We start from the raw sequence: 27,923 nt of genomic DNA, 5'->3' as shown, positions 1-27,923 counted from the left end.
TGTGAAAAGGCAACCAGTGACAGTAGTTGGCGGTACATTTCAACAAGCCACACAAGTGGGTGTTAAGATTCCAGGTGATTCCAAGGAAAGTTTACTGAGTAGGGCTAGTTGGCAGAGGTTTTAGAGTTGACTCCTGCTAGGCCTTAAAGGAAGAGAAAGACTTTGGGGACAGGGATGACATGGAGTAGGATTTCCAAGCAGGTAGACAGCCATGAACAAATGCAAGATGCCCTGGAAGAGGATAAATTTGCTGGCAGTAACAGCACCACTACCATTTCCGCAGTGCACTCTGGTAGTTTTCCTTTCCTTGGGCTGTTTTCCTAGTTTATTGCTTGTCCATAAACACACTGGGTAGGTCACATTCGGTGTGCATGGCTCTGTGTGCTGCCTGTGGGGAGAGGGCTTGAGTGCTGGGCTGTAGGATGTGATTATGCAGGCTGCTGAGCCCAGAGTGACGTCTGAGAAACTGTTTGTCCCTGTCATGGTGTGATATGTGTAGAAAGGCATGTGCCTGCTGTACATCAGAAGTATGTGTGTTCTGAGTGTTGGTACAGAGTTTATGTAGGATAGGGAACCCCCAGCTTTGCAGCTTAGAATTCCTGGACGCTGAGCGACAGTCGCAGAACTCTCAGGGCTAAGAGGCGGGGCTACGCTGCCGGGCGGAAGCTGAAATCTGGCGGCAGCGGAAACGCGACCCTTGCGGGGCAAGATGGCGGCTCCCACGAAGGCCTCAACCAAGTAGGTGGCGGAGCTGGAGGGACCAATTCAGGTGATCTGGGCAGAAAATCGAGGGTCAAGGTGTCCAGTTTCTTTGTTGGAGTATGTGCTCGTGGGCCTTTAGTTTTCACGGGAGCTGCTGCGGCCTCTTCCGTGCGTAGATCTTGAGTGCCGCTATCATCCACCGGCGCCAAAGAGATTTCTCATTACTGACTCGGATAGTTTAGGAGACATGTTTGGAGCTCCAGACTGCAGAGCTCGAGGAGCCTTAACGGTACTTGAATACCTGGCGCTGGGTTTCCTGGGTCTGGAGGAAGGCTGCAACGGAAGAACCCCAAAGACTCCTCAGAGGCAATCCGAGAAAACCCAAAGGTCCATTGTTAGCGCTACTTTGCTTACGGGTTACCAGGCCGAGGAATAATCCTCGTTTTAATTCAAGGTTTTATCACTTCTAACACGGATTAGTCCTGGACAAATTTGCCCTGGAATTGGTGTGGAAATACATTGGTGGCTTTACTTAGGACTAAAATAAATGCTATCAGTTACTGAGGCTTATTTAAGTAACAAGAACTAGAGTAGGTGCTTTAGTCATTTAAATCTCACAAAATTCCGATTATATAGGATGTATTATTATCTGCATTTTACGGTTGTGGAAACTGGACTCAGAATAGTTTAGATAATTTCCCTATTTCGCAAAGCTAATAAGTAGTGGAACTGGCATTTGACTTTGGCCTTTTAATTCCAAAGTGGTCTCCCATAACTACCCTAGCTATCTGCAGTGCGAATTATGGCCCTCCCTGTGAAAGTGGGCTGGATCTTGCTTTTGGTCTCATGAATCCATTGATAAGTAGGGGGAAGTCATTTCTGTAGAATCTTACAAAAGTGAAGATTCTACAGGGGGAAGTCATTTTTGTAGAATCTTACAGAAGTGAACTGTTAACATACTTTTAATTCTTCTTGATCTAGTTGAGGCCTTCCTCTGTGGTAGGAATTTTTTTCTCTTGTTTGCTGGAAAGACTGCCTAATGATTGGATATGGTTAATTGCCCCACAAAAGTTTTTAAATTTTTTTTTTTTTTGAGACAGAATTTTACTTTGTCACCCTCAGTAGAGTGCTGTGGTGCTACACACAGCAAGCTCCAACTCCTGGGCTTACACGATTCTCTTGTCTCAGCCTCCCGAGTAGCTGGGACTACAGGCATCTGCCACAATGCCCGGCTATTTTTCATTGCAGTTTAGCTGGGGCTGGGTTCCAACCCACCACCCCCGGTATATGGGGTTTGGGCCCTACCCACTGAGCCACAGGTGCCGCCCAATTTTTTAATTTTGATGAAGTCAAATTATTTGATTTTGGTGTCATATCTAAGAAAGTGTTGTCTAACGTTATAAAGATTTACACCTGTGTTTTCTTTTTAAACATGACTGGGCCTGGTGTGGTGGCTCATGCCTGTAATCCTAGCACTCTGGAGGCCAAGGCGGGCAGATCACCTAAGATCACAAGTTCAAGACAAAGTCTCAAAAAGAAAAAAAATACAATGCCTCCTCCCCCCAAAAAAGAACAGGGAGTTGGAATTTTGATAAGGATCATCTGGGGTATAGACTATTCCAATGCATGAGCACAAGATGTCTTTCCATTTTTATAGGTCTTTAGTTCAAGAATGGTGGTTTTTTTTTGTGTGTGTGTGGTTTTTTTGGCCGGGCATGGGTTTGAACCTGCCACCTCCGGCATATGGGACCGGTGCCCTACTCCTTGAGCCACAGGTGCCGCCTGTTTTTTGTTTGTTTTTTTTGAGACAGAGTCTCACTACGTTGTCCTAGGTAGAGTGCTGAGACCTCCAACTCTTGGGCTTAGCGATTCTCCTGTCTCAGCCTCCCAAGTAGCTGGGACTATAGGCACCCACCACAACGCCTGGCTATTTTTGTTGTTGTTCCAGTTGTCATTGTTGTTCAGCTGGCCTGGACCAGATTCTAACCTGCCAGCCTCTGTGTTATGTGGCTGGTGTGGTGCCGAGCCATTTCAACAATGTTTTGTAGTTTTCAATGGACAAGTCTTATACTTCTTTGGTTAAATTTATTCTGAAGTATTTTATTGTTTTTAATGCTATTGTAAATTAAATGATTTATTTATTTGTTTGTTTGTTTGTTTACTTTTTTGCAGTTTTTGGTTGGGGCCTGATTTGAACCTGTCACCTCCGGTATATGGGGCTGGTGCCCTACTCCTTTGAGCCACAGACACTACCCCATATTATTTATTTTTTTGAGACACAGTCTCACTTTGTTGCGCTTGGTAGAGTGCCATGGTGTGACAGCTCACAGCAAACTCAAACTCATGGGCTTAAGTGATTCTCTTGCCTCAGCCTCCCAAGTAGCTAGGACTACAGACGCCCACCACAACACCCAGCTATTTTTAGAGATGCGGTCTAAATCTAACTCAGGCTGGTCTTGAACTCCTGAGCTCAAGCAATCCACCTGCCTTGGCCTCCCAAGTGCTCCAAGTGCTGGGAGTACAGGTGTGAGCCACCACACCCGGCCTTTTTTTTTTTTTAGACAGTGTTACTCTGTCACCCTGGGTAGAGTGCCGTGACATCATAGTTCACAGCAATCTCAAACTCTAAAGTTCAAGTGATCCTCTTACCTCAGCCTCCTAAGTAGTAGGGCTACAGGTGCCTGCCACAACACTTGGCTAGTTTTTCTATTTTTTTTTTTTTTTTTGTGGTTTTTGGCCGGGGCTGGGTTTGAACCCGCCACCTCCGGCATATGGGACAGGCGCCGCCCCTAGTTTTTCTATTTTTAGTAGAGATAGTATCTCACTCTTGTTCAGGCTGGCTTCAAACTCTTGAGTTCAGGCAGTCCACCCTCCTCTGGCTCCCAGAGTGCTAGGATTACAGGCATGAACCACTGCACCTGGAATACTAAATATACTCCATGTGTTGGCCACCTCTCTCTACACACATGAAGTCTTCTAAACTCATGGTAAACACATTCCATAATTATGTTGCCATAATTTGTTCTTATGTATGATGACTTTGGGGACACCCTGTATTGTTACTGATCAAGGAGGGCTGAAAGGGCAGCAATAGCAGTAAGCTGTGAATGAGGAGGAATAAGTTCACATGGATCCAAGGGAGAAGAAGTCTTTGGGACCTAGTAAAGAGGATCAGGGTCATCTGCAGAGAGACCCTTTGTCTCTCTGAGCATCTGAGCATCTTTGTTATTTTTAGGGAAGAATAAAATCCCACACGGAAGCAGTGCCAGAAAGAATCATACTGGGGAGGCTGCTGACGTGTCAAGATGCTGTCCAGACCAAAGCCAGGGGAGTCCGAGGTGGACCTGCTGCGCTTCCAGAGTCAATTTCTTGCAGCTGGTGCAACCCCAGCAGTACGATTGGTGAAGAAAGGAAATAGGAGAGGTGACGATGCTAACCCAGAACAGGCTTTGCGGCAGGACCATCGGGATATGGTGATGTTGGACAGTGAGTGTCGTGGGGTGAGGCTGAGGAGGGGAAAGATTATAGCCTTAGGGGCCCCTTCCTTTTCCTGATAAAGCTGGGTTCTGCTCCATCAATCTTCAAACATTGCATAGTCTCTGTTGCTATAGCCCCATTTTACAGATGAAGAAACAGAGGCTCAAAGAAGTTAAATATTTTAGCCGGGTGCAGTGGCTCATGCGTATAATTCCAGCTATTAATGCCATCCCAAATCCCAGCTTTGGAGGCTGAGGCATGATGATCACAGGAAGCTAGAAATTCGAGCCCAGCTTGAGTAACACAGACCTGGTGTTAAAAAAAATTAAAAATTTAGACTGGGCCTTGTGGCTCACACCTGTAATCCTAAGACTCTGAGCAGCTGAGGCTGCTCTGAAGCTTAGGAGTTCAAGACCAGTCTGAGCAAAAACAAGACCCCATCTCTGCTAAAAATAGAAAAAGCTAGCTAGGCGTTGGGTTTAGCACCTGTAGTCCCAACTACTCAGGAAGCTCAGGCAAGAGGATCACTTAAGCCCAAATTTGAGGTTGCTATGAGCTATGATGCCATGGCACTCTACCCAGGGCAACAGAGTGAGACTCTATCTCAAAAAATATTAATTAATTAAAATTTACTATTTATTTATTTTTTTAATAAAATTGGCTTTTTTTTTATTATTTTTATTTTTTTTTGAGACAGAGCCTCAAGCTGTCGCCCTGGGTAGAGTGCTGTGGCATCACAGCTCACAGCAACCTCTAACTCCTGGGCTTAAGCGAGTCTTGTCTCAGCCATCCAAGTAGCTGGGACCATAGGCACCTGTTACAACGCCTGGCTATTTTTTTGGTTGCAGCCGTCATTGTTGTTTGGTGGGCTCAGGCTGGATTCGAACCCACCAGCTCAGGTGTATGTGGCTGGTGCCTTAGCCACTTGAGCCACAGGCACCCAGCCTAATTAAAATTAAAAAAAAGAGGTTAGCACCTGTGGCTCAAAGGGGTAGAGTGCCCATCTCATATGCCGGAGGTGGAGGGTTCAAACCCAGCCCCAGCCAAAAACTGCACACACACACACAAAAAAAAAAATTAAAAAAAAGAAACGAGGTTAAATATCTTTCCCAAGGTGAAACAGCTTGAGCCCGGTTCCAAGGCAGTTCCCTTTTTAGGGGTGGTCCTCCTAGGAAGATATGCGTTTTTAATTCTCAGGTCTTTGGGGTTTTTTAATTCTCAGGTCTCCCAGATTTACCACCAGCTTTGGTCCCTGCTCCCCCAAAGAGAGCCAGGTCCAGCCCTGGCTACCCTTTACATGAAGATGAGGATCCAGAAGAGAGGCTGAACAGGCACGATCAGCACATCACTGCTGTCTTAACTAAGATAATTGTGCGTCTCATCCTGGCTAAGTGGGACAAGGGGTTCCAGGGTAGCAAGGATATTGGGTGGGTGGTCAGGGTAAGCCTTGTGAGTGGAGGGTACTTCAGAAAGGGAGACTTTTCCCCTGGCAGTCTGGTTGGGGACTCGGTTAGAATCACTCTGCCCTAAAGCAAGGGAAGCTCATAACCCCCCAGTGTGAGGTTCTAATCTTATAGAACCAGGGCTAGTGGTATAGAGTCTAGCTTGTGGAGGTCTCTTAATTGTCCTTTACTACTTTGTGCTTTCTTGCTATAGGAACGAGATACACGTTCCATGGCCGTGCATCTGCCTATGCCCAGTGGCGTTGCTTTTCCCCCTGTATTCCATCGCTCACAGGAGAGACAGGTGGGCAAGGTAAGCCTAGGTGGTACTTTGGAATAATGTATCTTCTCCAGGTAGTTTTTTGTTTGTTCGTTTATTGGGTTTTTTGAGACAATGTCTCACTCTGTCACCCTGGGTAGAGTGCCGTGCATGCAAGGCGTCATCATAGCTCACAGCATCCTCAAACTCCTGAGCTCAAGCAATCCTCTTGCCTCAGCCTCAGGCTCCTGAGTAGCTGGGACTACAGATGTGTACCACCATGGCCCACTAGTTTTTTTTTTTTTTTTCCCCAGTTTTTGGCCAGGGCTGGGTTTGAACCCACCACCTCTGGCATATGGGGCCGGCGCTCTACCTCTTTGAGCCACAGGCGTCGCCCCGCTAGTTTTTTCTTTTTTTCTTTTTTTTGAGACAGAGCCTCAAGCTTTCGCCCTGGTTAGAGTGCTATGGCATCACAGCTCACAGCAACCTCCAACTCCTGGGCTTAAGCGATTCTCTTGCCTCAGCCTCCTAAGTAGCTGGGACTACAGGTGCCTGCCATAACGCCTGGCTATTTTTTGGTTGTAGTTGTCATTGTGGTTTGGCAGACCCGGGCTGGATTCGAACCCATCAGCTCTGGTGTATGTGGCTGGTGCCTTAGCCACTGGAGCTACAGGTGCCGAGCCTAGTTTTTTTTGGTTTTTTTTTTTGCAGTTTTTGGCAGGGGCTAGGTTTGAACCCGCCACCTCCGGCATATGGGCCTGGTGCCCTACTCCTTTGAGCCACAGGCGCTGCCCCTTTTTTTCTTTTTTGAGACAAAGTCTCACTATGTTGCCCTCAGTAGCGTGCCATGGTGTCACGGCACACAGCAACCTCAAACTCTTGGGCTTAAGCAATTCTCTTGCCTCAGCCTTCCATGTAGCTGGAACTACAGGTGTCTTCCACAATGCCCAGCTATTTTTGGTTGCAGTTATCGTTGTTTAGCTGGCCTGGACCAGTTTCAAACCCGCCAGCCTAGGTGTATGTTGCTGACACTATAAATGCTGTGCTATGGGTGCCGAGCCATCCCGCTAGTTTTTTTTTTCTACTTTTTAGTAGAGATGGCGTTTTGCTTTTGCTCAGGCTGGGCTCAAACTCCTGAGCTCAAGCAATCCACCTGCATTGGCTTCTCAGAGTGCTAGAATTACAGGTGTGAGCCACCGTCCCTGACCTTCTTCAGGCATTTTTAATAATGATAAGCAAGTCCATTTATAAAGCAGTACCATACTAAGCATTTCATAGATAATCCTTTCAATCCTCATAAGAAACATGTAAGGTAGGTGTCATGATGATACCTCGAGTATGAGGGTAGCTTATCCTTATTTTTCAGATGAGGCAAACTGAGACCCTCAGAGAGATAAATAACTTGTCCTACACCACTCATGTAACAGGTAGAAGAGCCAAGGTTTCAACTCAAGTATGTCAGATTTTAAGACCTTTACTCCTGTAGAGCTCTCTCTTTTCTAAAGACTAGGGTATGATCCCTGGAGCTAAGTCTCTTTTATCTCTTTGTTCCAGAGACTTTGGTATAATGGGGTTGAGAGGAAAATGGGATAATGAGCCTTAGTAACCTAGATTTTATTTTTGTGCCATAGGAAAAGTCAGCAACATCTGCTAAGAGAAGCATCTTTGCCCAGGAAATTGCAGCAAGGAGGGTGTCTGAAACCAGGGTCCTATCATCTGGGGAAGTTGTGTCCAACCTGGACCCACCATGTGGTGAGCTGGGGTTGAAGAGGCTTTGGCTTGGCCTTTTTTGTTTTTGGAGACAGGGTTCTACACTGTTGCCTTGCCAAGAGTGCAGTGTTATAATTATAGCTCACTGTAGCCTTGAACTCCTGGGCTCAAGCAATGCTCCTGCCTCAGCTTCCTGAGTAGTTAGGATTATAGGCATGTACCACCACTCTCAGCTAATTTTTCTTATTCTTTGTAGAGACAAGATCTCACTACGTTGACCAGGTTGGTCTCAAACTCCAGATGTGTACCACCATGCCCCGCTAGTTGAGGTAGAGACCAAGTGGGGTCTCTATTCTGTGCTTGGGAAAGCTCAGGTCTATACCTATCTCCTGGCCTGAGAAAATCCTGCTTTCTTTGCCTCCCAAAGTGCTGGGATTAAAAGTGTGAGGTTCCGGCTCGGCGCCTGTGGCTCAAGTGGCTAAGGCGCCAGCCACATACACCTGAGCTGGTGGGTTCGAATCCAGCCCGGGCCCGCCAAACAACAATGATGGCTGCCACCAAAAAATAGCCGGGCATTGTGGCGGGCGCCTGTAGTCCCAGCTACTTGGGAGGCGGAGGCAGGAGAATCGCTTGAGCCCAGGAGTTTGAGGTTCTGTCTCAAAAAAAAAAGTGTGAGGTTCCATGCCCTGCTTTGGCCCTTTTAAAAGATGATCATAGGGTCAATTTTGTATATCTTCCCTGCCTCAGATAGGAGGTGCATTTGAGCTATGTCAAGAGAAAGTCGTTCTGTGTCCCTCCTTAGAGTATTGAATATGAAAGGCTTGGTTCATATCTAGGTGCACTGAGGGGCATTATGCAACTCTAAGAGAAAGGGTATAGGGTAGAAGTATCTGTCAAGACTGGAAAATTGGCTCAGTGTCTGTGGTTCAAGTGGCTAAGGCGCCAGCCACATACACCTGAGCTGGCCAGTTCGAATCCAGCCCGGGCCTGCCAAACAACAATGACGGCTGCAACCAAAAAATAGCCAGGCGTTGTGGTGGGCGCCTGTAGTCCTAGCTACTTGGGAGGCGGAAGCAGGAGAATCGCTTGAGCCCAGGAGTTGGAGGTTGCTGTGAGTTGTAATACCACAGCATTCTACCCAGGGTGACAGCTTGAGGCTCTGTCTCAAAAAAAAAAAAAAGAAGACAGGAAAATGAAGATATAGTTGAGCTAAGCATAGTGGCATGTACCAGTAGTTGAGGGGCTGAAGCAGGAAGATCACTTGAGCCTAGGAGTTCGACACCAGTCTGAGCAACATAGCCAGATTTAATTTCTTTCTTTTTTTTTTTTTTTGACATAGAGTTTCACTATGTCGCCCTTGGTAGTGCCGTGGCATCACAGGTCACAGCAATCTACAACTCTTGGGCTTAAGCGATTCTCTTGCCTCAGCCTCCCAAGTAGCTGGGACTACAGGCACCTGCCACAATGCCTGGCTATTTTTTGTTGCAGTTGTCATTGTTGTTTAGCTGGCCTGGGCTGGGTTCGAACCTGCCAGTCTCAGTGTATATAGTTAGTGCTATAACCACTGTGCTACAGGCACTGAGCCAGCAGATTTAATTTCTTTCCTTTTTTCTTTTTTCTTTTTCAGTTTTTGGCCGGGGCTGGGTTTGAACCCACCACCTCCGACATATGGGGCCGGCGCCCTATCCCTTTGAGCCACAGGCGCCGCCCAAGCAGATTTAATTTCTTAAAAAATAAAAAAGATATGGGGCAAAGTTCCTTTATGATGATGTACCTTACTAGCAGAATAGCTGGGGGCAGGCGCCTAACAGTAGATGGCTGCCTAGATATCCAAGAAAAATGTCAGAAACTAGGATGTGGCCAGGTATGGCAGTTTGAGCCTATAGTATCGCTGCATGCATGGCTAATGGTGTGGGGGGGATTGCTTTAGTTCGGGAGCTCATGACCTCCTATAGTGACTTCACCAAGGAAGCCACTGCCCTTGGACTCCTGAGCCAGACCGAGTAGGGTCTCTATTCGGTGCCTGGGAAAGCTCAGGTCTGTACCTATCTCCAAACTTAACAGGCATACAGAAAAGGGCCATATGACCCAGTTAGATCCATGGAGGGCAGTGGAATGAAACTGATTATATACTTCTTCCAGGTGCTGTGATGTGTGAGGCACCTGTTCCTAAGGACCAGGACTTCCAGCTTCCAGAGAGCAGCCATAGCTTCTGTGGCCCCAGTCTGGTCACAGGGAAGGGGCTCAGGGGCCAGGAGGCTGAGCAGGAAGTCCAGACCATCCATGAAGAGAATGTAGCAAGACTGGAGGCCATGGCTCCTGAGGAGATCCTGCAGGAACAGCAGCGGTTGCTGACCCAGCTTGGTATGGGGACTTGGCTTTCTTGCTAAGACCAGGCTAGGAAGGGACTGCCACTTAACGGAGGGAGACTTGTAATTCCAAGCACTGTGCTGAGTACTATAATGTATTATTAGTATTTCATTCTGTCCTTAAATGCATTCTTTGAGGTGGGTGGTGTGAACCTCCCATTACCTATAAAAAAAAAACTGAGGCCCAGAACTTTTAAGAAATTCTCTAGGGGCCGCACAGTGCATAAGAAAGTCAGGATTTGAACCCAGCTCTGCCTGGTCGCACAGTCCCTGCTGGTAAAGCACCATAGTCTGTATGACTGTACTGCCTGGTGTAGTGTACATGGCGTTTTTATTACAGCTGTGCTCTAGTGTAGCTGCAGTCTGTGCTTTTCTGTGACACTGTACTGTGTTACACTCCTAGCTTTTCTTCACCAATGCTAGGTACCCAGGCAGTCTGTTTCCTATTAGCACCTACACAAAGCATCACACATATTAGATTTTTAGTAAATATGTGTGTATAAAGAAATTAGCTGAGAGAAGGTGAGGAAAATTATTTGCAAAATGCCTTCTCTTTGGCCATAGTCAGCATTCATTCTGTAGCACCTTTGACGTGGATTCAAACACAGGAATAGGTATAGGAATCTCAGCCAGGGGACTGGGAGGGGTAGAGAGAAAGGTGGTCATGCAGGCTCCAGTGACCCCACATGTATGAGCAGGCAGGGTCATTAAAAGGCCATGAGAAGACCCGGAGGGCTTAGGCCTGGTCTGGCAAGTACGTAGCCATTATAGGCCTATTGCCTGCCTGTCCTTGACACCAACAGGCAGGCAATAGTCAGCAGGCCTATAATGGCTGTGCACACTATCTGCCCCCACTTACTCTTCCCTATATCTTCACCTCTAGACCCCAGCTTGGTTGCCTTCTTGAGAGCTCACAGCTGCACCCGACAACAAGCAGCAAAGAAGGCCCATAAGGACCAGAGGCCAGGAGAACCCTCCGCTCATGTCACCAAAGAGGAGCCCCTCAGGTCAACTTCTGCCAGTGAGCCCAGAAAGGGAGAAAAGCTAGAGCCAGCAACCCCAGGTTTGGAGGTGGGAGAGGGACTTCTTTTGGTGGATAATAGGAGTGGAAAATGGCTCTTCTCTTAGGCCTAGCAAGTAAGAGAAGCTTCTCTGCCCTTGGACAGCTAATATTAATCCTCATTATTGGCTTCAATCAGTCTTCATTTGTTCGTGCATATCTTCTTCCTCCACATGCTTCCTGTTTTCTTGTCCTGTTACTGCTCCTATTCTGCCTCTCCTTGAAAAGGACTGATTGGCTCCCCTCCCTCTGGGAAAACATCTCCCTGCCTTTGCTTTAGCTGCCCTGGCTCTGGCTCTGTCTATCCCATAGTTCTTTCTATCTCTGATCTCAGTGTGGGGGAAGATGGCCCAGACAGGGTGATGGAAGAGGAAGAGTCTGACAGAGATCTATGAACATGCCAGACCAGAAGCAGAGAGGCCAGTGGAAGCACTCATTTCCCAGAAACTAGATTATTTCATTAGTGATTAACAAAAGAAGAAATTGAATTATGACAGCCAGGAACCTCCTGCCCCTGGAGGAGCTCCAGGCCACCTGAACAGGTTGAGTGGGGTAGGGGTGAGGAAGGAGGAGAGTGTTGCAGGGGTATGTTTCTATATCCAGCCCCCTGGGACAGTATAGCTGCTTCTTCATTGTCCCTGCTCCCCTCCTCCTTCAGAGGGTGGTACTAGAGAGTGGAGAGCTGTGCTTTCCCTGTATGTGCGGTACTCCCTTCCTCCTCTATGCCTCTTTCTCTTTCATTCCTCTTCCTATTCCCAATAAACGCTGTGGTCTGTAAGAGTCTAGGGCCCAGGACTAGGTATATCTGCCATATCTTGCCATATCTGTGACATTCACCTGATTCCCAGGAGTTCTAGCTCTGGGGCCATGACATTTAGCCATAATTGAGGGTAGAAGCTGCCAGATCCTGGAGCAAAGGTAGCTGTGGCAGCTGCTGAGTGACAGTAGGGACCCCTGTGAACTAGTCAGTTGAGCCACATCTTGCTTCCATCTCCCTAGCTCTTGCACTACCTGTGACCCCCCACAAGGAATGGGTGCACATGGACACTATTGAAATGGAGAAGCTCAGCTGGACCCAGGACCTGCCCCCACTCCGGCGGCAACAGACACAGGAGGTGAGGACACCCAGCTGGCCTACAGGGGTGTGGTGGAGAATGAAAGGCTGCTGCTCTTAGACCCAGAACTTAGGCCCTTCTATTTGGCTGAGCCTGAGAAACATCTCTCCTTGCCCTCACACTCCTCTCCCATCATCCTGCCTGGCCCCCAAGGCCAGATGAGTCCCATTTCCAGGCAGAGGTAGATCAAGACCTAAGTCCTGAGATGCCTAGGATTAAAGGTGTGAAATTGGTGTGGAGAAGTTGCTGCTGCCCCAGCCCACATTCTTCTTCCTCCTCATCAGAGGATGCAGGCACGATTCAGTCTGCAGGGAGAGCTTCTAGCCCCTGACGTGGACCTACCCACACACCTGGGCCTGCACCACCATGGAGAGGAGGCAGAGGTGAGGCACAAGGCTTGGGGAGAACTGGGCAGCTCTTGGCAAGTGCTTTTAACAATGATGTAAAGGCTGGACAAGGTTGTCCACATTCACAGTCCCACTGCTTTGGAAGCTAAGGTAGGAGGATTGCTTGAAGCCAGGCGATCAAGATTAGCCTGGGCAACATAATAAGATTGCACCTCTTTCTCTCTTTTTTAAACTCTTTCTTTTTTACCACCAGAATTCACACTATTGGAAGTTCAGAAGATCTCATCTCTATTAAAAAACAAAAACAAAAAAACTACTATTCAGGCATAGTGGCAAACCCCTATTGTCCCAGCTACTCAGAGGACCAAGATGGGAGGATCACTTAAAGCCCAGAAAATCAAGGCTGCAAAGAGCTATGATCAGGCCATTGCATTCCAGCCTGGGCAATAGAGTGAAACCCTGTTTCTAAAAACAAAACAAAACAAAAATTTTTTTTTGTTTGTTTTGTTTTGTTTTATATTTTTTAGAGACAGAGTCTTACTTTGTTGCCCTGGGTAGACTGCTGTGGTGATTCTCCTGCCTCAGCCTCCCTAGTAAAAACAAAAAAATTTTAAAACACCACATGGAAAAGAATATCTGGTCAGTTGCCTTTGACCCCCCCAAGTGGTCTGCTGTCCATTCAGTTCCTTAGGCTCAAAATCTTGCTCTCCTCTCCCTCATATTCTGGTTGGTTGCTAGAACTTGCCTACTTTAGTCACCTCCCCTTGATGTGTTCTGCATCATGGCCTTCCTCTGTCTGGTTTATTGCCATGCCTTCCACTCTTTTCCATGTCATTCTGTCCCTCACGGGGCTGCCATCCTGATTTCCTCTGGCCCAGCTGAGGCTATGTATTGCCTCAGAACGTTTCCCTGCTTCCCTCTGCTCACAGATAAGTACTGGTTCCTCAGCTTGGGAAGGACCCTGCGACCTGCTTCCTTCACTCCTGTTGTCCCACTCTGCCATTGCCTCCCCACATACCTCCTGTACTCAGGGACCTGTAGGGCTCAGCTTGCTCAGGAATGTCTTTACCTTTTGCTCCATACCAGGCCATAAAGGCTCTAACCATCCACTTTGACCAGATGGCTTTTGCAGGTCCCCTTGGTCTTTCTCCTATCCACAGTTGCAAATTAAACATGGATTACTGCTGTGCATGGTGGCTCACACCTGTAACCCTAGCACTCTGGGAGGTGAGGTGGGTGGATTGCCTAAGCTCGGGAGTTGGAGACCAGCCTGAGCAAGAGCAAGACCCCGTCTCTAAAAAAGAAAAAATAGCTGGGCATTGTGGTGCACACCTATAGTCCCAGCTACTCAGGAGGCAAGAGAATCACTTGAACCCAGGAGTTGAAGTTGCTGTGAGCTATGACGCCATAGCACTCAACCCCAGGGCAACTGAGCGAGACTCTGTCTCAAAAAAATAAAAATAAAATAAACATGGATTACTACCTTCCCCACCATCTTCTGTGTGCCTGGATTACTTGTGCGTGTTCTATCTTTACCAGCTGGAAGCTCCATGGAGAGCTGGGACAGAATGCAGCATTTGTTCATCTTTGTCTTTCCCTTGACACTTTTTTTTTTTTTTTTTTTGTAGAGACAGAGTCTCACTTTATGGCCCTCGGTAGAGTGCCGTGGCCTCACACAGCTCACAGCAACCTCCAACTCCCTGGCTAAAGCGATTCTCCTGCCTCAGCCTCCCGAGTAGCTGGGACTACAGGCGCCCGCCACAACGCCCAGCTATTTTTTGGTTGCAGTTCAGCCAGGGTCGGGTTTGAACCCGCCACCCTGGGTATATGGGGCCGCTCTTTCCCTTGACACTTTGCTGACTATTTGGGGAGCGCTGCCTTGCACCTTTACTCGTTCTTTTTCCTTTCCTTTCTTTCCTTCTTTCTCTCTCTCTCTCTCTTTTAGACAGAGTTTCACTACATCACCCTCTAGAGTACTGTGACGTCACAGCTCACAGCAACCTCAAACTCTTTGGGCTTAATTGATTCTCTTGCCTTAGCTCCCAAGTAGCTGGGACTAAGGTACTCGCCACAACACCCAGCTATTTTTGGGTTGTAGTTGTCATTGTTGTTTGGCAGGCCCAGGATGGGTTCAAACCCGCCAGCTTTGGTGTATGTGGCCGGTGCCCTAGCCGCTGACCTATAGGCGCGGAGCCACCTTTACTATTTTTGACTTGTTATCCCTGCCCCAGAGAGCAGGGTATTCCCTACAGGAGCTGTTCCACCTGACCCGCAGCCAGGTTTCCCAGCAGAGAGCACTAGCACTGCATGTGTTGGCCCAGGTCATCAGCAGGGTGAGTGGACCACTGGCCTGGTCCTGCCTACCTCTACCCCTTTGCCCACAACCCTAGACTTCCCCACTTCCTACCCTTTTCTCTCCGGCTCACCAACAAGATACGTGCTTTTAACAACCCAGGTCATTGGTGGGCAAATACAATGTTAGAACAAAGACTATATAACTTCAGCATCTTCAGCAAGGTTTTATCCTCCTGCCCCTAAGGCCCAGGCTGGTGAGTTCAGAGACCTGCTGGTGGGCAGTGTATTGCACCTCCTTTTGGATGCTGGCTTCCTCTTCCTGCTGCGCTTCTCTCTGGATGACAGAGTGGATGGGGTCATCGCAGCTGCCATCCGGGCTCTTCGGGCTTTGCTGGTAGCTCCTGGAGATGAGGTACCACAGGAGTAGGACTGGTGCTTAGAGGCACCAGGGTCCCCACTCCTCATGCTGGACATGCCTTGCACATAGGAGCCTTGCCTTTCTGGTCTTTGTAAGAGGTTTCCACTCTGCTCCTGGGCCCGTTTCCTGGCCCCTCTTGCTCTCATTCCTTTTCCTCCGCCAGGAGCTCCTCGACAGCACCTTCTCTTGGTACCATGGAGCTTTGATGTTCCCTTTGATACCCAGCCAGGAGGATGAGGAGGATGAGGATGAGGATGAAGAACTCCCGGCAGAAAAGACGAAAAGGAAGAGCTCTAAGGAAGGAACCCGGCCTCCACCTGACCTGGCCCGCCATGATGTCATTAAGGTAAAAAAAGGCATCTTTCCCGTCTCATGATCTAGAGGGCAAGTACATATTGGGCAAGAGGTGTCATCAGTGCTGGGGCCCAGGTACATTTGGCAATGGGTTTATCTCTTGGACACCTAGGGGCTCTTGGCTACCAACCTGCTGCCTCGGCTGCGCTTTGTGCTAGAGGTAACCTGCCCAGGACCTGCTGTGGTCCTTGACATCCTGGCTGTGCTCATCCGCTTGATCCGGCATTCTTTAGAGTCAGCCACAAGGGTGAGAAAGAGAAGGGAACAGGGAGTGGATAAAGAGCCTGGCTATGCCTGCTCAAGAAAGCTTCCCTACCCACCTTTTTCCTCCCATCTCCCATAGGTCCTGGAGTGCCCTCGGCTGATAGAGATCATAGTTGGAGAGTTCTTGCCCACCAGTTGGTCCCCCATGGGCGTAGGGCCTACTCCCAGTCTAAACAAAGTACCCTGTTCCGCTGCCATGAAACTGCTTCGTGTCCTGGCCTCGTCTGGTAGAAATATTGCTGCCCGGCTGGTGAGCAGGACAAAGGGCAAGGGATGAAGGGGACATGGCTGGATTGGTAACTAAACATGGTTCCTGAACTCAGAGTGGTCAATTCATGCCATTTTCCTCTTCTCTTGTTCAGTTTTTAAAAAATTCAACAGAAATCACCAGACAGGAATTTAGTAAGCTGGAACCTGGTGTATCCTATAGGCTTGCTGTGGTCTCATAATGTGAGGGGAGGGTGCCCTGCTCCGCAGACCCTGATCACAAGAGCCACATGCAGATAGGCATTCATCACCCTTAGCCAAGCAGCCCTACAGAAGGTGCCCAGCAGTTACTTGCTAAAGAGAGAGAGGGAGAGGTGGATGAGGTAGTTTCATCCCTGCCCAGAACTATGATCCTGTGGGTCAGAAGGGCCTGGAGCAAGGCCAAATTGAGCTAATCTTGGCAGTCCCACTGAGAGTAGCTGGACTTGGACTCCCAGCAGATCCTGATCCCTAGACTCTGCTTACCCCCAGTTGAGCAGCTTTGACCTCCGGAGCCGCCTGTGCCGCTTCATAGCTGAGGCTCCCCAGGAACTTGCTTTGCCCCCAGAGGAAGCTGAGACGCTGAGCACTGAGGCCCTCCGTCTGTGGGCTGTGGCCGCATCCTATGGCCAGGGCATTGACCTTTACAGGTGAGGAGAGGCAGGGGTAAACTTCCTTCTAGATACCTCCAGTTTTTTTTTTTTTTTATTGTTGGGGATTCATTGAGGGTACAATAAGCCAGGTTACACTGATTGCAATTGTTAGGTAAAGTCCCTCTTGCAATCATGTCTTGCCCCCATAAAGTATGACACATACCAAGGCCCCACCCCCCACCCCTCCATTCTGTTCAGAAACCCTCTGAAGCTTGTTTGGTGCAGACATGGGTCTACAGTAGAGGGTAGGTGGGGGAGATACCTCCAGTTTTGCACATCTGGTCAAATCAGTACCTCAGTATTGCTCATGGTCCCAAGCCTTAGGCTAAGAATGAAGAAGGGACTTTGCTGGGTGTGAAAAGGTTTGGGAGTCAGGACTGGCCAGAGAAGAGTGGAACAACCAGCAGCTAACCACATTCTATGCACAAAAGCATTGGAATCTTGGCAAACTCAGATTTAAATTCTTGGCTGGGGGCAGACATCCAATAGTGCCTCAGCCCTAGGGCCTTTTCCCTCCTGATTGTCCTTTAGACTACAAATCCCTGGGGAGGGCTATGCCTGTGCTTGTATCTCTGTCTGCCTTTGTGCAATGAAAGTTACTTATTGTTCTCTAGGGAGCTCTACCCAATGCTGATGCAAGCCTTGCAGGCCGTGCCACAAGAGCTCAGCACCTACCCTCCACAGCCCCTGTCCAGGCAGCGGATAGCCTCATTGCTCACTCTTCTCACCCAGCTGACCCTAGCAGCTGGCAGCAACCCCCCTGAACCTATTAGGTAAGTTAACCCTGAGTCTGCTAGGAGGGACATCCTACCAAGAACCCCAGGGCAGGCTAAATGGGGAGTGAGGCAGCCACATCCTCACTGTAGACCCTTTTGGCCCTTCTGTAGTGATTCTGCTGAGGCCAGCCTTTTGGCCACCCGTTCCTTGATCACTTGGACACAGGTATCTGGGCTTCAGCCTCTTGTGGAGCCATGTCTAAGGCAGACCTTGAAGTTGCTGCCCAAATCTGAGGTGTGGAGTGCCCTGAGCCCAGTGCCCACTGCCTGCCTGTTGTTCCTGAGCGCCTACTACCAGGTCTGGAGCCAGCAAGTGAGTGTTGCCTGCCTACCTTCCACTGTGCCCCCTGCCCAGCCTCCAACCACATGCCACCCACTTGCTTGCTCTTTGTCTCTACCCCTCCACTTCTACTCCCCATTTCCTACCTTTCCTCCTCTTTCTACCTCCACATCTCAGTGATGCTTCCCAGGGGCCATGTTAGTTGGGACCAGAAATCCAAGCAGCGTTTGAGCCTTCCTGTAGCCTTTATGCTCTCTATTTATGTACCCCTAGCCTTTGGGTTCCAGAGCAGCCTCAGGGCCTCTCTCCCTTTAGAAAGGCTAGCCTGGGCCAGGTAAGGTGGCTCACACCTGAAATCATAGCACTCTGAGTGGCCAAGATGGGAAGATCTCTTGTGCTGAGGAGTTTGAGACCAACCTGAGAAAGAGTGAGACTCTGCCTCTACTAAAATAGAAAAAACTTGCTGGGCATTGTGGCTGGTGCCGGTGTCCCAGCTACTTGGAGGCTAAAGCAAGATGATCACTTGAGCCCAGGAGTTTGAGGTTGCTGTGAGCTAAGCTAATGCCATGGTACTCTAGCCAAAGCAACAGAGTCAGACTCTGTCTCAAAAAAAAAGACCAACCTGTAGAAGCCTCCAAACACACTCTTTTAGGCTCTTGGGTTACTGGTGTTGGTGTGGGTACATAGGAGCTAGGAGAATGGGCATCCTGGGCCATGGGTTCAGTGAACTCCATGGCTCTCCAGCCAAGCTTGTGCCCAGAAGATTGGCTCAAGGACACAGAGCGCCTGTCGGAGGAGCTATTGCTGCCACTGCTGAGACAGCCCACTCTGGGCAGCCTGTGGGAGTCCCTTAGGTATGTACTATGTGTGGGTAGTTAGGGGGAGGTGGAGGAGAGGCCATTTCCTTTCTTGTGGGATTCTCAGATCTAGTTTCCTATCCATCCCAGGGCTCAGCACCTTGGTCTGAGGAAAAGCTGACTCCCTGGCAGGCAGCAGTGTGTGGGCCTCTAAGGAATATGGGAACTGACTTGCATAGCCAGGCCTCTGCTGGCCTTGGTCACAGATCAAGTTGCTCTTTTCCAGTCTGGTACATGTCAAGCTAGAGCCCCCCTCTGATTCTCCATTTTGCCTGCAGGCACTGCTCCCCTCTCTGCAACCCGCTGACCTGTGCTCCAGCCCCTGAAGCTCCCCCTAGCCTCGTGTCACTGGGCTGTGCAGGAGGCTGCCCCCCTCTCAGTCTGGCTGGCCCAGCTTCACCTTTCCCATTCCTCACCGCCCTCCTCTCACTTTCCAATACCCTGGCCCAGATCCACAAGGGGCTATGTGGCCAGGTAAGCCCTGGGTGCCTGGTTAGGGACCAGGCAGGGGGCCATAGTGGCAGAAGTAAGAAAGAAAGGGGAGAGTTTTCCATGGGGAAGGGAGGCCTCTTCTGCCAACATCCATTTCTCTGAGTTTGGGTGGGAGGGAACAGCCACCCGGGCAGCTCTCGAAGCCATCAGAGTCAATTTCTATATCTGAACAAAACTGTTTTTCCTCAGCTGGCAGCCATGTTGGCTGCACCTGGACTCCAGAACTACTTCCTCCAGTGTGTGACTCCTGGGGCTGCCCCACACCTCACACCCTTCTCTGCGTGGGCCCTTCACCATGAGTATCACCTGCAGTACCTGGCCCTCTCCCTGGCCCAGAAAGTGGTGGGTTCCCCTGTCTGACAGGTTCTGCCCCCACCCCATTATCTCCTCCTGCTTCTTGGAACCTTTGCAGCTTCTGCAAGGGCTTGCAGCTTCTACTTGCCTTCAGATATGCCCTGGGTCTATGCCTCTCAGTCTTGCTTATATCCTTTCTCACTTCTCACCGCTTTGTCCCCTCCCCTCCACACTTCCCTGCACTAAATAGCTCCCGGCTTTTCTGTCCACAGGCAACAGTCCAGCCACTACCTGCCACCAGCGCTGCCCTCCATCACAGTGTGGCTTTAGCCCTATTAAGCCGGCTGCTGCCTGGAAGCGAGTACCTTGTCCATGAGCTGCTGATGAGCTATGTCTTCCGGCTAGAGTTCCTCCCGTAAGTCCAGGGTTAGTGCTGTGAGCTCTGCCTTTTGAAGGCTGCTGTGGTTGTTAATTGAGCAGCCCTGAATTTGGAGCCATAAGATCTATGTTTAATTCTCTTTCTTCCATGGGTTCCATGTTTAACTTATCTGAGCTTCTGCTACCTCATTAGTAAAGTGAGGATGAGACTAACCACACCAAAGAATGATTGTGAGACATCAGTGTGACTGTATGTCTAAAAAAAATTGGCGCCTGTAGCACAGTGGTTATGGCGCCAGCCACATACACCCAGGTTGGCAGGTTCGAAACCAGCCCAGGCCAGCTAAACAATAACAACTGCAACAAACATAGCTGGGCATTGTGGTGGGTGCCTGTAGTCCCAGCTACTTGGGAGGCTGAGGCAAGAGAATTGCTTAAGCCCAAGAGTTGGAGGTTGCTATGAACTGTGAAGCCACAGCACTCTACCGAGGGTGACATAGTGAGACTCTGTCTCAAAAAATTACATTAAAAAATGACACATATACACATGTGCCAGCTAAAGTTACTGAGTATTTACACTGTGTCTGGTATTCCCTTATGTATTTATTATGGGCCATATAAAACATACTCTCACTATGAGGAAGCTGAAGCATAGAGAAGTTATATAAACTTGCACCTAGGCAGCTGGCTCTATTATTCATCGTCATTACTGCTATATAACACAGCATGACAGGTGGTTGTTAAGAAAGCAGGGAGGAGGAGTATCGGACCTAGGTGCTTCTGGAAAGCCCTGAAGAGCTCTCATGGCCTCTAGTTGCTGTGCTTCCAACCCTTGTTTTGGGGTTTTGGGTCCCATTACAGAGAAAGAGCATCAGGGGGTCCTGAGGCAGCGGACTTCTCTGACCGACTCTCCTTAGGGAGCAGCAGGGACCCTTGGAATGGACGAGGAGCTCTACTATCTCAGGCCTGCCAGGACCTCCCCAGTATCCGAAGCTGCTACTTGAGTCACTGCTCACCAGCCCGAGCCAGCCTGTTGGTCTCCCAGGCCATGCACCGAGGAGAGCTACAGCGAGTCCCAACCCTCCTGCTGCCCGTGCCAAAGGAGCCACTGCTGCCCACTGACTGGCCCTTCCAGCCATTGATTCAGCTCTACCATCGGGCTTCAGACACCTCCTTGGGGCTCCCTCCCACTGACACTGTGGGCATAGCTATGCGGGTCCTGCAGTGGTTGCTAATTCTGGAGAGCTGGCGCCCCCAGGTCCTCTGGGCTGTGCCTCCTGCTGCCCGCTTGGCACGGCTCATGTGTGTGTTCCTGGTAGACAGTGAGCTGTTCCGAGAGTCACCTATACAGCTTCTGGTGGCAGCCCTCCTAGCCCAGCTCTGTCAACCTCAAATCCTGCCAAGCCTCAATTTAGACTGTCCACTTCCTGGCCTGACATCTTTTCCTGACCTCTATGCCAACTTCCTGGATCATTTCGAGGCTGTCTCTTTTGGGGACCACCTCTTTGGAGCTCTGGTCCTTTTTCCCCTACAGCGTCGATTCAGTGTCACCTTGCGCCTTGCTCTTTTTGGGGAACACGTGGGAGCCTTGCGATCTCTGAGCCTGCCTCTGACCCAGGTACTTTTTCAGTCTAGCAGGTCCTGTGAAAGGTGCCCTGTATTGGCCCTAGGGGCAGTCCTGAGCAGTAGAGAGCTTTCTTTAGTGGGCCTCCAGTTCCTCATCTTAACCTAAATTATTCAAATTCTACTGTTTCCCCGAAAATAAGACAGTGTCTTATTTTAAGGTGTGCTCCCAAAGATTCGCTAGGTCTTATTTTCAGGGGACGTCTTATCTTTCCTGTAAGTAGGTCTTATTTTCGGGAAAACAGGGTAGGCATTAAGTCAGGATTCAGGAAAGGGGAAGATCCAAGTAGGCTTCCCATAAGGAGAATGCTTTGTGGAAGAAGTAGGGATTGACTCGGGCACTGAAGGTTGGATAGAATTTGAATTGTTGAAGAGGTAGAAGGGTAAGATGTTCCTAGTAGAACAGCATAAGCAAGAGCTGAGAGGCAGAAAGGAGCACGACAAAAGATAGAAGGAGGGAAGAGAGAGTTCTTTTTTTGTTGTTGTTGTTGTAGAGACAGAGTCTCACTTTATGGCCCTCAGTAGAGTGCTGTGGCGTCACACAGCTCACAGCAACCTCCAACTCCTGGGCTTAAATGATTCTCCTGCCTCAGCCTCCCGAGTAGGGGAAGAGAGAGTTCTATTTAGAACTTTTTGGAAACAGGCTAAAAATGAGAAGGAAAGTGTTAGAGGACCTCAAATATCAGGCTAAGGCATTAAATTTATAAGATATCAAAAGTTACTATTTTTTAAGATTATTTTTATTTTCCTTATAACTTATACAAATGAGGGCTGGACGCAGTGGCTAACACCTATAATCCCAGCACTCGGGGAGGCCGAGATGGGAAGATTGCCTGAGCTCACAAGTTCAACACCAGCCTGAGCCAGAGCAAGACCTTGTCTCTAAAAATAGCCAGACATGGTGGTGGACCCCTGAAGTCCCAGCTACTCAGGAGGCAGAGCAAGAGAATCACTTGAGCCCAACAGTTTGAGTTGCTGTGAGCTATGACGTCATAGCACCCAGGGCAATAGCTGAGACTGTCTTGAAAAAAAAGAAAATTAAGAAAAGAACTGAAAATATAAGTATTTCTAGGGAGCTGAGCATGGTGGTGCCTATAGTCCTAGTTACTGAGGAGGTTGAAGCAGGAGTATCTGTTGAGCCCAGGAGTTCAAGGCTGCAGTGAACTATGGTTACACATCTATATTCCAGCCTGGGCAACAGAATGAGATTCTTGAGTGGATTACTTGAGCTCAAGAGTTTGAGATCAGCCTGAGCCAGAGCAAGACCCCATCTATATAGCCAGGCATTGTGGCAGATGTCTTTAGTCCCAGCTACTTGGGAGGCTACCAGAGAATCGCTTAAGCCCAAAGTTTGACGTTGCTGTGAGCTATAATGTGCACAGCACTCTACCGAGGGTGACAAAGTGAAACTCTTGTCTCAGAAAAAAGAAAATGAACATTGTCTTCCATAATCTCATTGCCCCATGGTTACTATTTTGATTTTGACTGATCTTTTCCTAGCCTTTTCTTTTTTTTTTTTTGGAGACAGAGTCTGATTATGTCACCCTCGGTAGAGTTCTGTGGCATCATAGCTCATAGCAACCTCAAACTGTTGGGCACAAGCAATTCTCTTTCCTCAGCCTCCCAGTAGCTGAGACTACAGGTGCCTGGCACAACACCAGGCTATTTTTTTTGGTTTATTGTTGTCATTGTTTAGCAGTCCCAGGCCAGGTTCATACCCACCAGCCCCAGTGCATGTGGCCCGCACTGTAACCACTGAGCTACAGGCATTGAGCCCTAGTCTTTTCTGTGTTCATATAAGCAAACCTCTGACCTCAGCCTCCTGAGTAGCTGGGATTACAGGTGTGTACCACCACTTCCAGCTAATTTTCTTTTAATTTTTGTAGAGGCAAGGTCTCCAGATGTTGTCCAGGCTTGTCTTTTTTTTTTTTTTTTTAGACAGAGTCTTATTCTGTTGACTTGGGTAGAGTGCCATGCTGTGTTAGCTCACAGCAACCTCAAACTCTTGGGCTTGAGTAATCAATCCTTTTGCCTCCACCTCCCAAGTAGCTGGGACTATAGGCATGTGCCACTACACCTGGCTAGTTTTTCTGTTTTTTTTTTTGAGACAGAGCCTCAAGATGCCTAGGCAGAGTCCCACGGCGTCACAGCTCACAGCAACCTCCAACTCATGGGCTTAAGCAATTCTCTTGCCTCAGCCTCCCAAGTAGCTGGGACTACAGGCGCCTGGCCACAATGCCTGGCTATTTTTTGGTTGTAGTTGTCGTTGTTTGGCAGGCCCGGGCTGGATTCGAGCCTGCCAGCTTTGGTGTATATGGCTGGTGCCTTAGCTGCTTGAGCTATAGGCACTGAACCAGTTTTTTTGTTTTTAGTAGAGACAGGTTTCACTCTTGCTCAGGCTGGTCTCGAACTTGTGAGCTCAAGCAATCCAATTGCCTCAGCCTCCCAGAGTGTTAGGATTACAGGTATCAGCCACCACACCCAGTCATCTAGGCTGGTATTGAACTTCTAGCCTCCTTGACTTCCCAAAGTGTTGAAATTATAGGTATGAGCCACCATTCATAGCCAGTTTTGTTGTTTAATTTTTTTTTTCTTTTTTAGAGACAGAGTCTCATTTTGTCACTCTGGGTAGATAGAGTACTGTGGTGTCACAGCTCACAGCATCCTCCAGCTCTTGGGCTTAGGCAATTCTCTTGCCTCAGCATCCCACATAGCTGGGACTACAGCCACCTGCCACAATGCCCAGCTATTGCAGTTGTCATTGTTTAGCTCACTCAGGCCAGGTAGCTGGGATGACAAGTGCTCTCCACAGTGCCTGGCTAATTTTTCTATTTTTTGTAGAGCTGCATTCTTTCTTTTTCTTTTTAGAGACAGAGACTTACTTTGTTACTCTCGGTAGAGTGCTGTGGCATCACAGATCACAGCAAGCTTCAAATCCTGGGCTTAGGCGATTCTCTTGCTTTGGCCTCCTGAGTAGCTAGGACTACAGGTGCCCACCACAATGCCCAGCTATTTTTTGTTGCAGTTGTCATTGTTTAGCTGGCCCGGGCTGGGTTTGAATCTGCCACTCTCAGTATATGGGCCCGGTGCCCTCCTCCCATAATAAGCATTTCTTATATCATTAAATATTCTAAGACATAAGCATTTTAAAACTTACAATGTTGGCCAGGCACAGTGCTAGAGAAGGATTAATGTCTGCTTAGGACCTTATCTCTGCCCTTAAGATTTGGTTTCATGTGAGAATATCACCTTAGTCTAGGCTAGTTGGAAGGCTGAGGGATCACTTAATCCCAGGAGTTAGAGACCCACCTGGGCAACATAGTGAGCTCCTCAAAAAGAGATCTCTAAGCTAGGTGCAGTGGCACACTCCACATCCTACTGGTTGTGCAGTGATACACATTTCCCACCTGCCCCCTCAGCACTTCTCATTTCCCCTGTCACAGTTGCCTGTGTCCCTGGAGTGCTACACAGGGCCTCCTGAAGACAACCTGGCCCTCCTTCAACTCTATTTCCGGGCCCTCGTTACTGGTGCACTCCGTCCACATTGGTGCCCCGTGCTCTATGCTGTGGCTGTGGCTCATGTCAATAGCTTCATCTTCTCCCAGGACCCAAAGAGCTCAGTAAGTTACATCCCCATCTTCAGAGGGAGAAAGGGATCTAGCAAATGAGCTGCCCCTGGGTCACCTGGGGAAGAGGTGGGGTCCCAGCCCTTTGCTCAGTGCCACCTCTCCTTGTTTTTCGTCTAGGATGAGGTAAAGGTGGCCCGCCAGAGTATGCTGCAGAAAACTTGTCTGCTGGCAGATGAGGTAAGATCAGGGCCATTAAGAGAGTGGGAAATCAGAGGGTCTTAAGAGTCAGATACCTCAGTAGCATCTCACTTCTCACTTTATAAAGTTTCTTCCCTCTCTGCAGAGTCTCCGGCAGCACCTCCTCCATTATAAGCTTCCCAATTCTACCCTCCCAGAGGGCTTTGAGCTATATTCTCAGTTGCCCAGTCTACGCCAACAGTACCTCCAGAGACTGACCTCAACAGTGCTCCAAGATGGAGCATCAGAGACCTAGCATAGTTGCTACATTCTCCTATATCCATCTCTCCAACAGATGGCCTGGTCAGACAGAGGGCATTATGTCATAGGGGTAGGCAGGAGACAAAAGAGCAGAATTCTTGCCTTCCTGGGAGCATGTTGTTTGAGATTTTTTTGGTGCCAAATGAACCCCACCATTACATCCTGATATTTGGAGTTCAGGATGTGGGTTTTTGAGGGCCTGTGCTGAGAGTGAAGGGTGACTTACCTATTTACCCCCTCTTTGGGAACAGAATAAGTACACCTCTCCTTACCTACTCCCAACCCCTGCCCTATGCTGAGGTATGTGAATGCTATAGCTGTACATTGAAATAAAAAATTGTTTTAGTAAGAATTTTTTAAATCTTGGAATCTGATTTGGACTGATTTCAGTCATGTTTAGGGTTGGTATTGAGGGATGGGTATTCACGGGAAAAGAGAGATAGAATCATGAGTGGAAGGTAACAACTGAGTCCACATCTGGGGACACCAAGAATGTGGGTCCTTTCAGGCATCATGGTGCATACCTTAGTCTCAGCTATTTGGAAGGCTGAGGAATCACTTGATCCCAGGAGTTACAAACCCACCTGGGCAACATAGATCCTCAAAAAGAGATCTCTAAGCTAGGTGTGGTGGCTCACGCCTGTAATCCTAACACTCAGGGAGGCTGAGGTGGGTGGATTGAGCTCACAGGTTGGAGACCAGCCTGAGCCAGAGTGAGACCTCATCTCTAAAAATAGCCAGGTATTGGGGTGGGTGCCTGTAATCCTAGCTACTTGGGAGGCTGAGGCAAGAGAATCGCTTGACCCCAAGAGTTTGAGGTTGCTGTGAGCTATGACACCATGACACTCTTCCAAGAGTGACAAAGTGAGACTAAAAAAAAAAAGACCTCTAAAAAGAACATGGGTTCTATTTCCTGGATAAATCCAAGCCAAAGCAACAATGCGGTAATGAGGATACTTCTGGAAGAACTCTCAGTGATCCATTAGGTGTGTAGGTGTCCATAATGAGGTTAGCATCTATTCTCCTTGTGGTTCCCTATTTCCATCAACTGGTATTATAAGCCACAAAGAAGCCAAATGTCAGACTGCTGCAGTAGTTGTCCCACAAACACCATTTTCACTGTGGACTTTATTGGCTAGGGAGGAGTGGATCAGAGCATAAACTCAGACCAGGCTCTAATCCTAGCACTTTAGGAGGCTGCAGTGGGAAGATTGCTTGAGGCTAGGAATTGGAAACCATCCAGGTCAACATAGTGAGGCTCTATCTCTAAATTTTATTTATTTATTTATTTTGAGACAGAGTCTCACTATGTTGTCCTTGGTAGAGTGCCGTGGCATCACAGCAACCTCAAACTCCTGGGCCCAAGCGATTCTCCCACCTCAGCCTCCCAAGTAGCTGGGACCACAGGTGCCTGCCACAACACCTGGCCATTTTTGTTGCAGTTGTCATTGTTTAGCTGGCCTGGGCCAGTTTGAACCCGCCACCCTTGGTGTATGTGGCTGGCGCTGTAACCACTGTGCCATGGGCACCCAGCCTAAATTTTTTTGTTTTTTTAAATACTAGCTGGGTGTGGTGGCACTCACCTATATAGTTCCAGCTATTTGGGAGGCTGAGGCAGGAGTATCCTTTGAGCCCAAGAATTTGAGGTTACAATGACCTAGGATCACACCACTTTACTCCAGCTTGGGTGACTAAGACCATGTTTTTTTTTTTTTTCGTAGAGACAGAGTCTCACTTTATCACCCTTGGTAGAGTGCCGTGGCATCACACAGCTCACAGCAACCTCCAGCTCCTGAGCTTAGGCGATTACCGTGGCATCACACAGCTCACAGCAACCTCCAGCTCCTGAGCTTAGGCGATTGCCTTGCCTCAGCCTCCCAAGTAGCTGGGACTATAGGTCCACAATGCCTTGCAATTTTTTTTGTTGCAGTTTGGCAAGGCTGGGTTTGAACCTGCCACCCTCAGTATATGGGGGCAGTGCCCTACCCACTGAGCCACAGGCGCCCCCCCATTCATTTGTATCTTGATAAAATTTCTAGATTGTTCTTTTGTCTGAATTCCAACATTTAGGCTTTCTTACACTGTCAATGACTATCTGGAATTATTTATTACGGTGTTTGTGAATCATCGGGATGAGTGTAGTATGCCAGGAGAACCCACTCCCTATAAATGGAGCTGCTGACATAGAACTATCTAATATTCAGTGGTTCTCAACCTTCCTAATGCTGTGATGTATTTTCATTGTTACAAAGGGGTCACGACCCAGACATTCAGAACCGCTGATCTAATAGGGTCTTATTAAGCAACTATTGTATCTGCAAATACCAGTGGTTCTCAAATTTATGTGACAAAAATTACCTAGAAGGTGTGTTAAAACAGATTGCCTGGGATCAGCGCCTGTAGCACAGTGTTTACAGCGCCGGCCACATGCACCAAGGCTGATGG

General features: G+C 48.6%; 1 protein-coding gene across 5 annotated transcripts; it reads left to right on the top strand.

Moving 5' to 3' along the window:
• Window positions 1-684: 684 nt before the first annotated feature.
• RPAP1 (RNA polymerase II associated protein 1) lies at window positions 685-26,806 on the top strand. 5 transcript variants are annotated; one of them, XM_053595853.1, is made up of 25 exons: window positions 685-738; window positions 3,938-4,188; window positions 5,402-5,550; window positions 5,836-5,934; window positions 7,512-7,632; window positions 9,733-9,954; window positions 10,843-11,022; window positions 12,019-12,134; window positions 12,419-12,517; window positions 14,713-14,814; window positions 15,021-15,188; window positions 15,358-15,540; window positions 15,661-15,795; window positions 15,892-16,062; window positions 16,551-16,708; window positions 17,326-17,484; window positions 17,599-17,800; window positions 18,512-18,621; window positions 18,903-19,098; window positions 19,306-19,458; window positions 19,683-19,825; window positions 20,650-21,406; window positions 24,855-25,031; window positions 25,158-25,217; window positions 25,306-26,804. In XM_053595853.1, exons 2-25 carry the CDS (start codon window positions 4,008-4,010, stop codon window positions 25,471-25,473), a joined length of 4,209 nt encoding a protein of 1,402 aa, XP_053451828.1. In that variant the 5' UTR covers window positions 685-738; window positions 3,938-4,007; the 3' UTR covers window positions 25,474-26,804. The 5 variants fall into 5 exon arrangements, with proteins under 5 accessions (XP_053451828.1, XP_053451829.1, XP_053451827.1 ...); XM_053595854.1 differs by having other exon boundaries at window positions 692-769; window positions 17,599-17,785; window positions 25,306-26,805; XM_053595852.1 differs by having other exon boundaries at window positions 692-769.
• The last annotated feature ends 1,117 nt before the right edge of the window (window positions 26,807-27,923 follow it).

Source organism: Nycticebus coucang, chromosome 6, assembly GCF_027406575.1.
Source record: "Nycticebus coucang isolate mNycCou1 chromosome 6, mNycCou1.pri, whole genome shotgun sequence".
NCBI lineage: Eukaryota > Metazoa > Chordata > Mammalia > Primates > Lorisidae > Nycticebus > Nycticebus coucang.
Note: the sequence above shows the minus strand (reverse complement) of the source record. Positions and strands in the feature narration are given on the sequence as shown.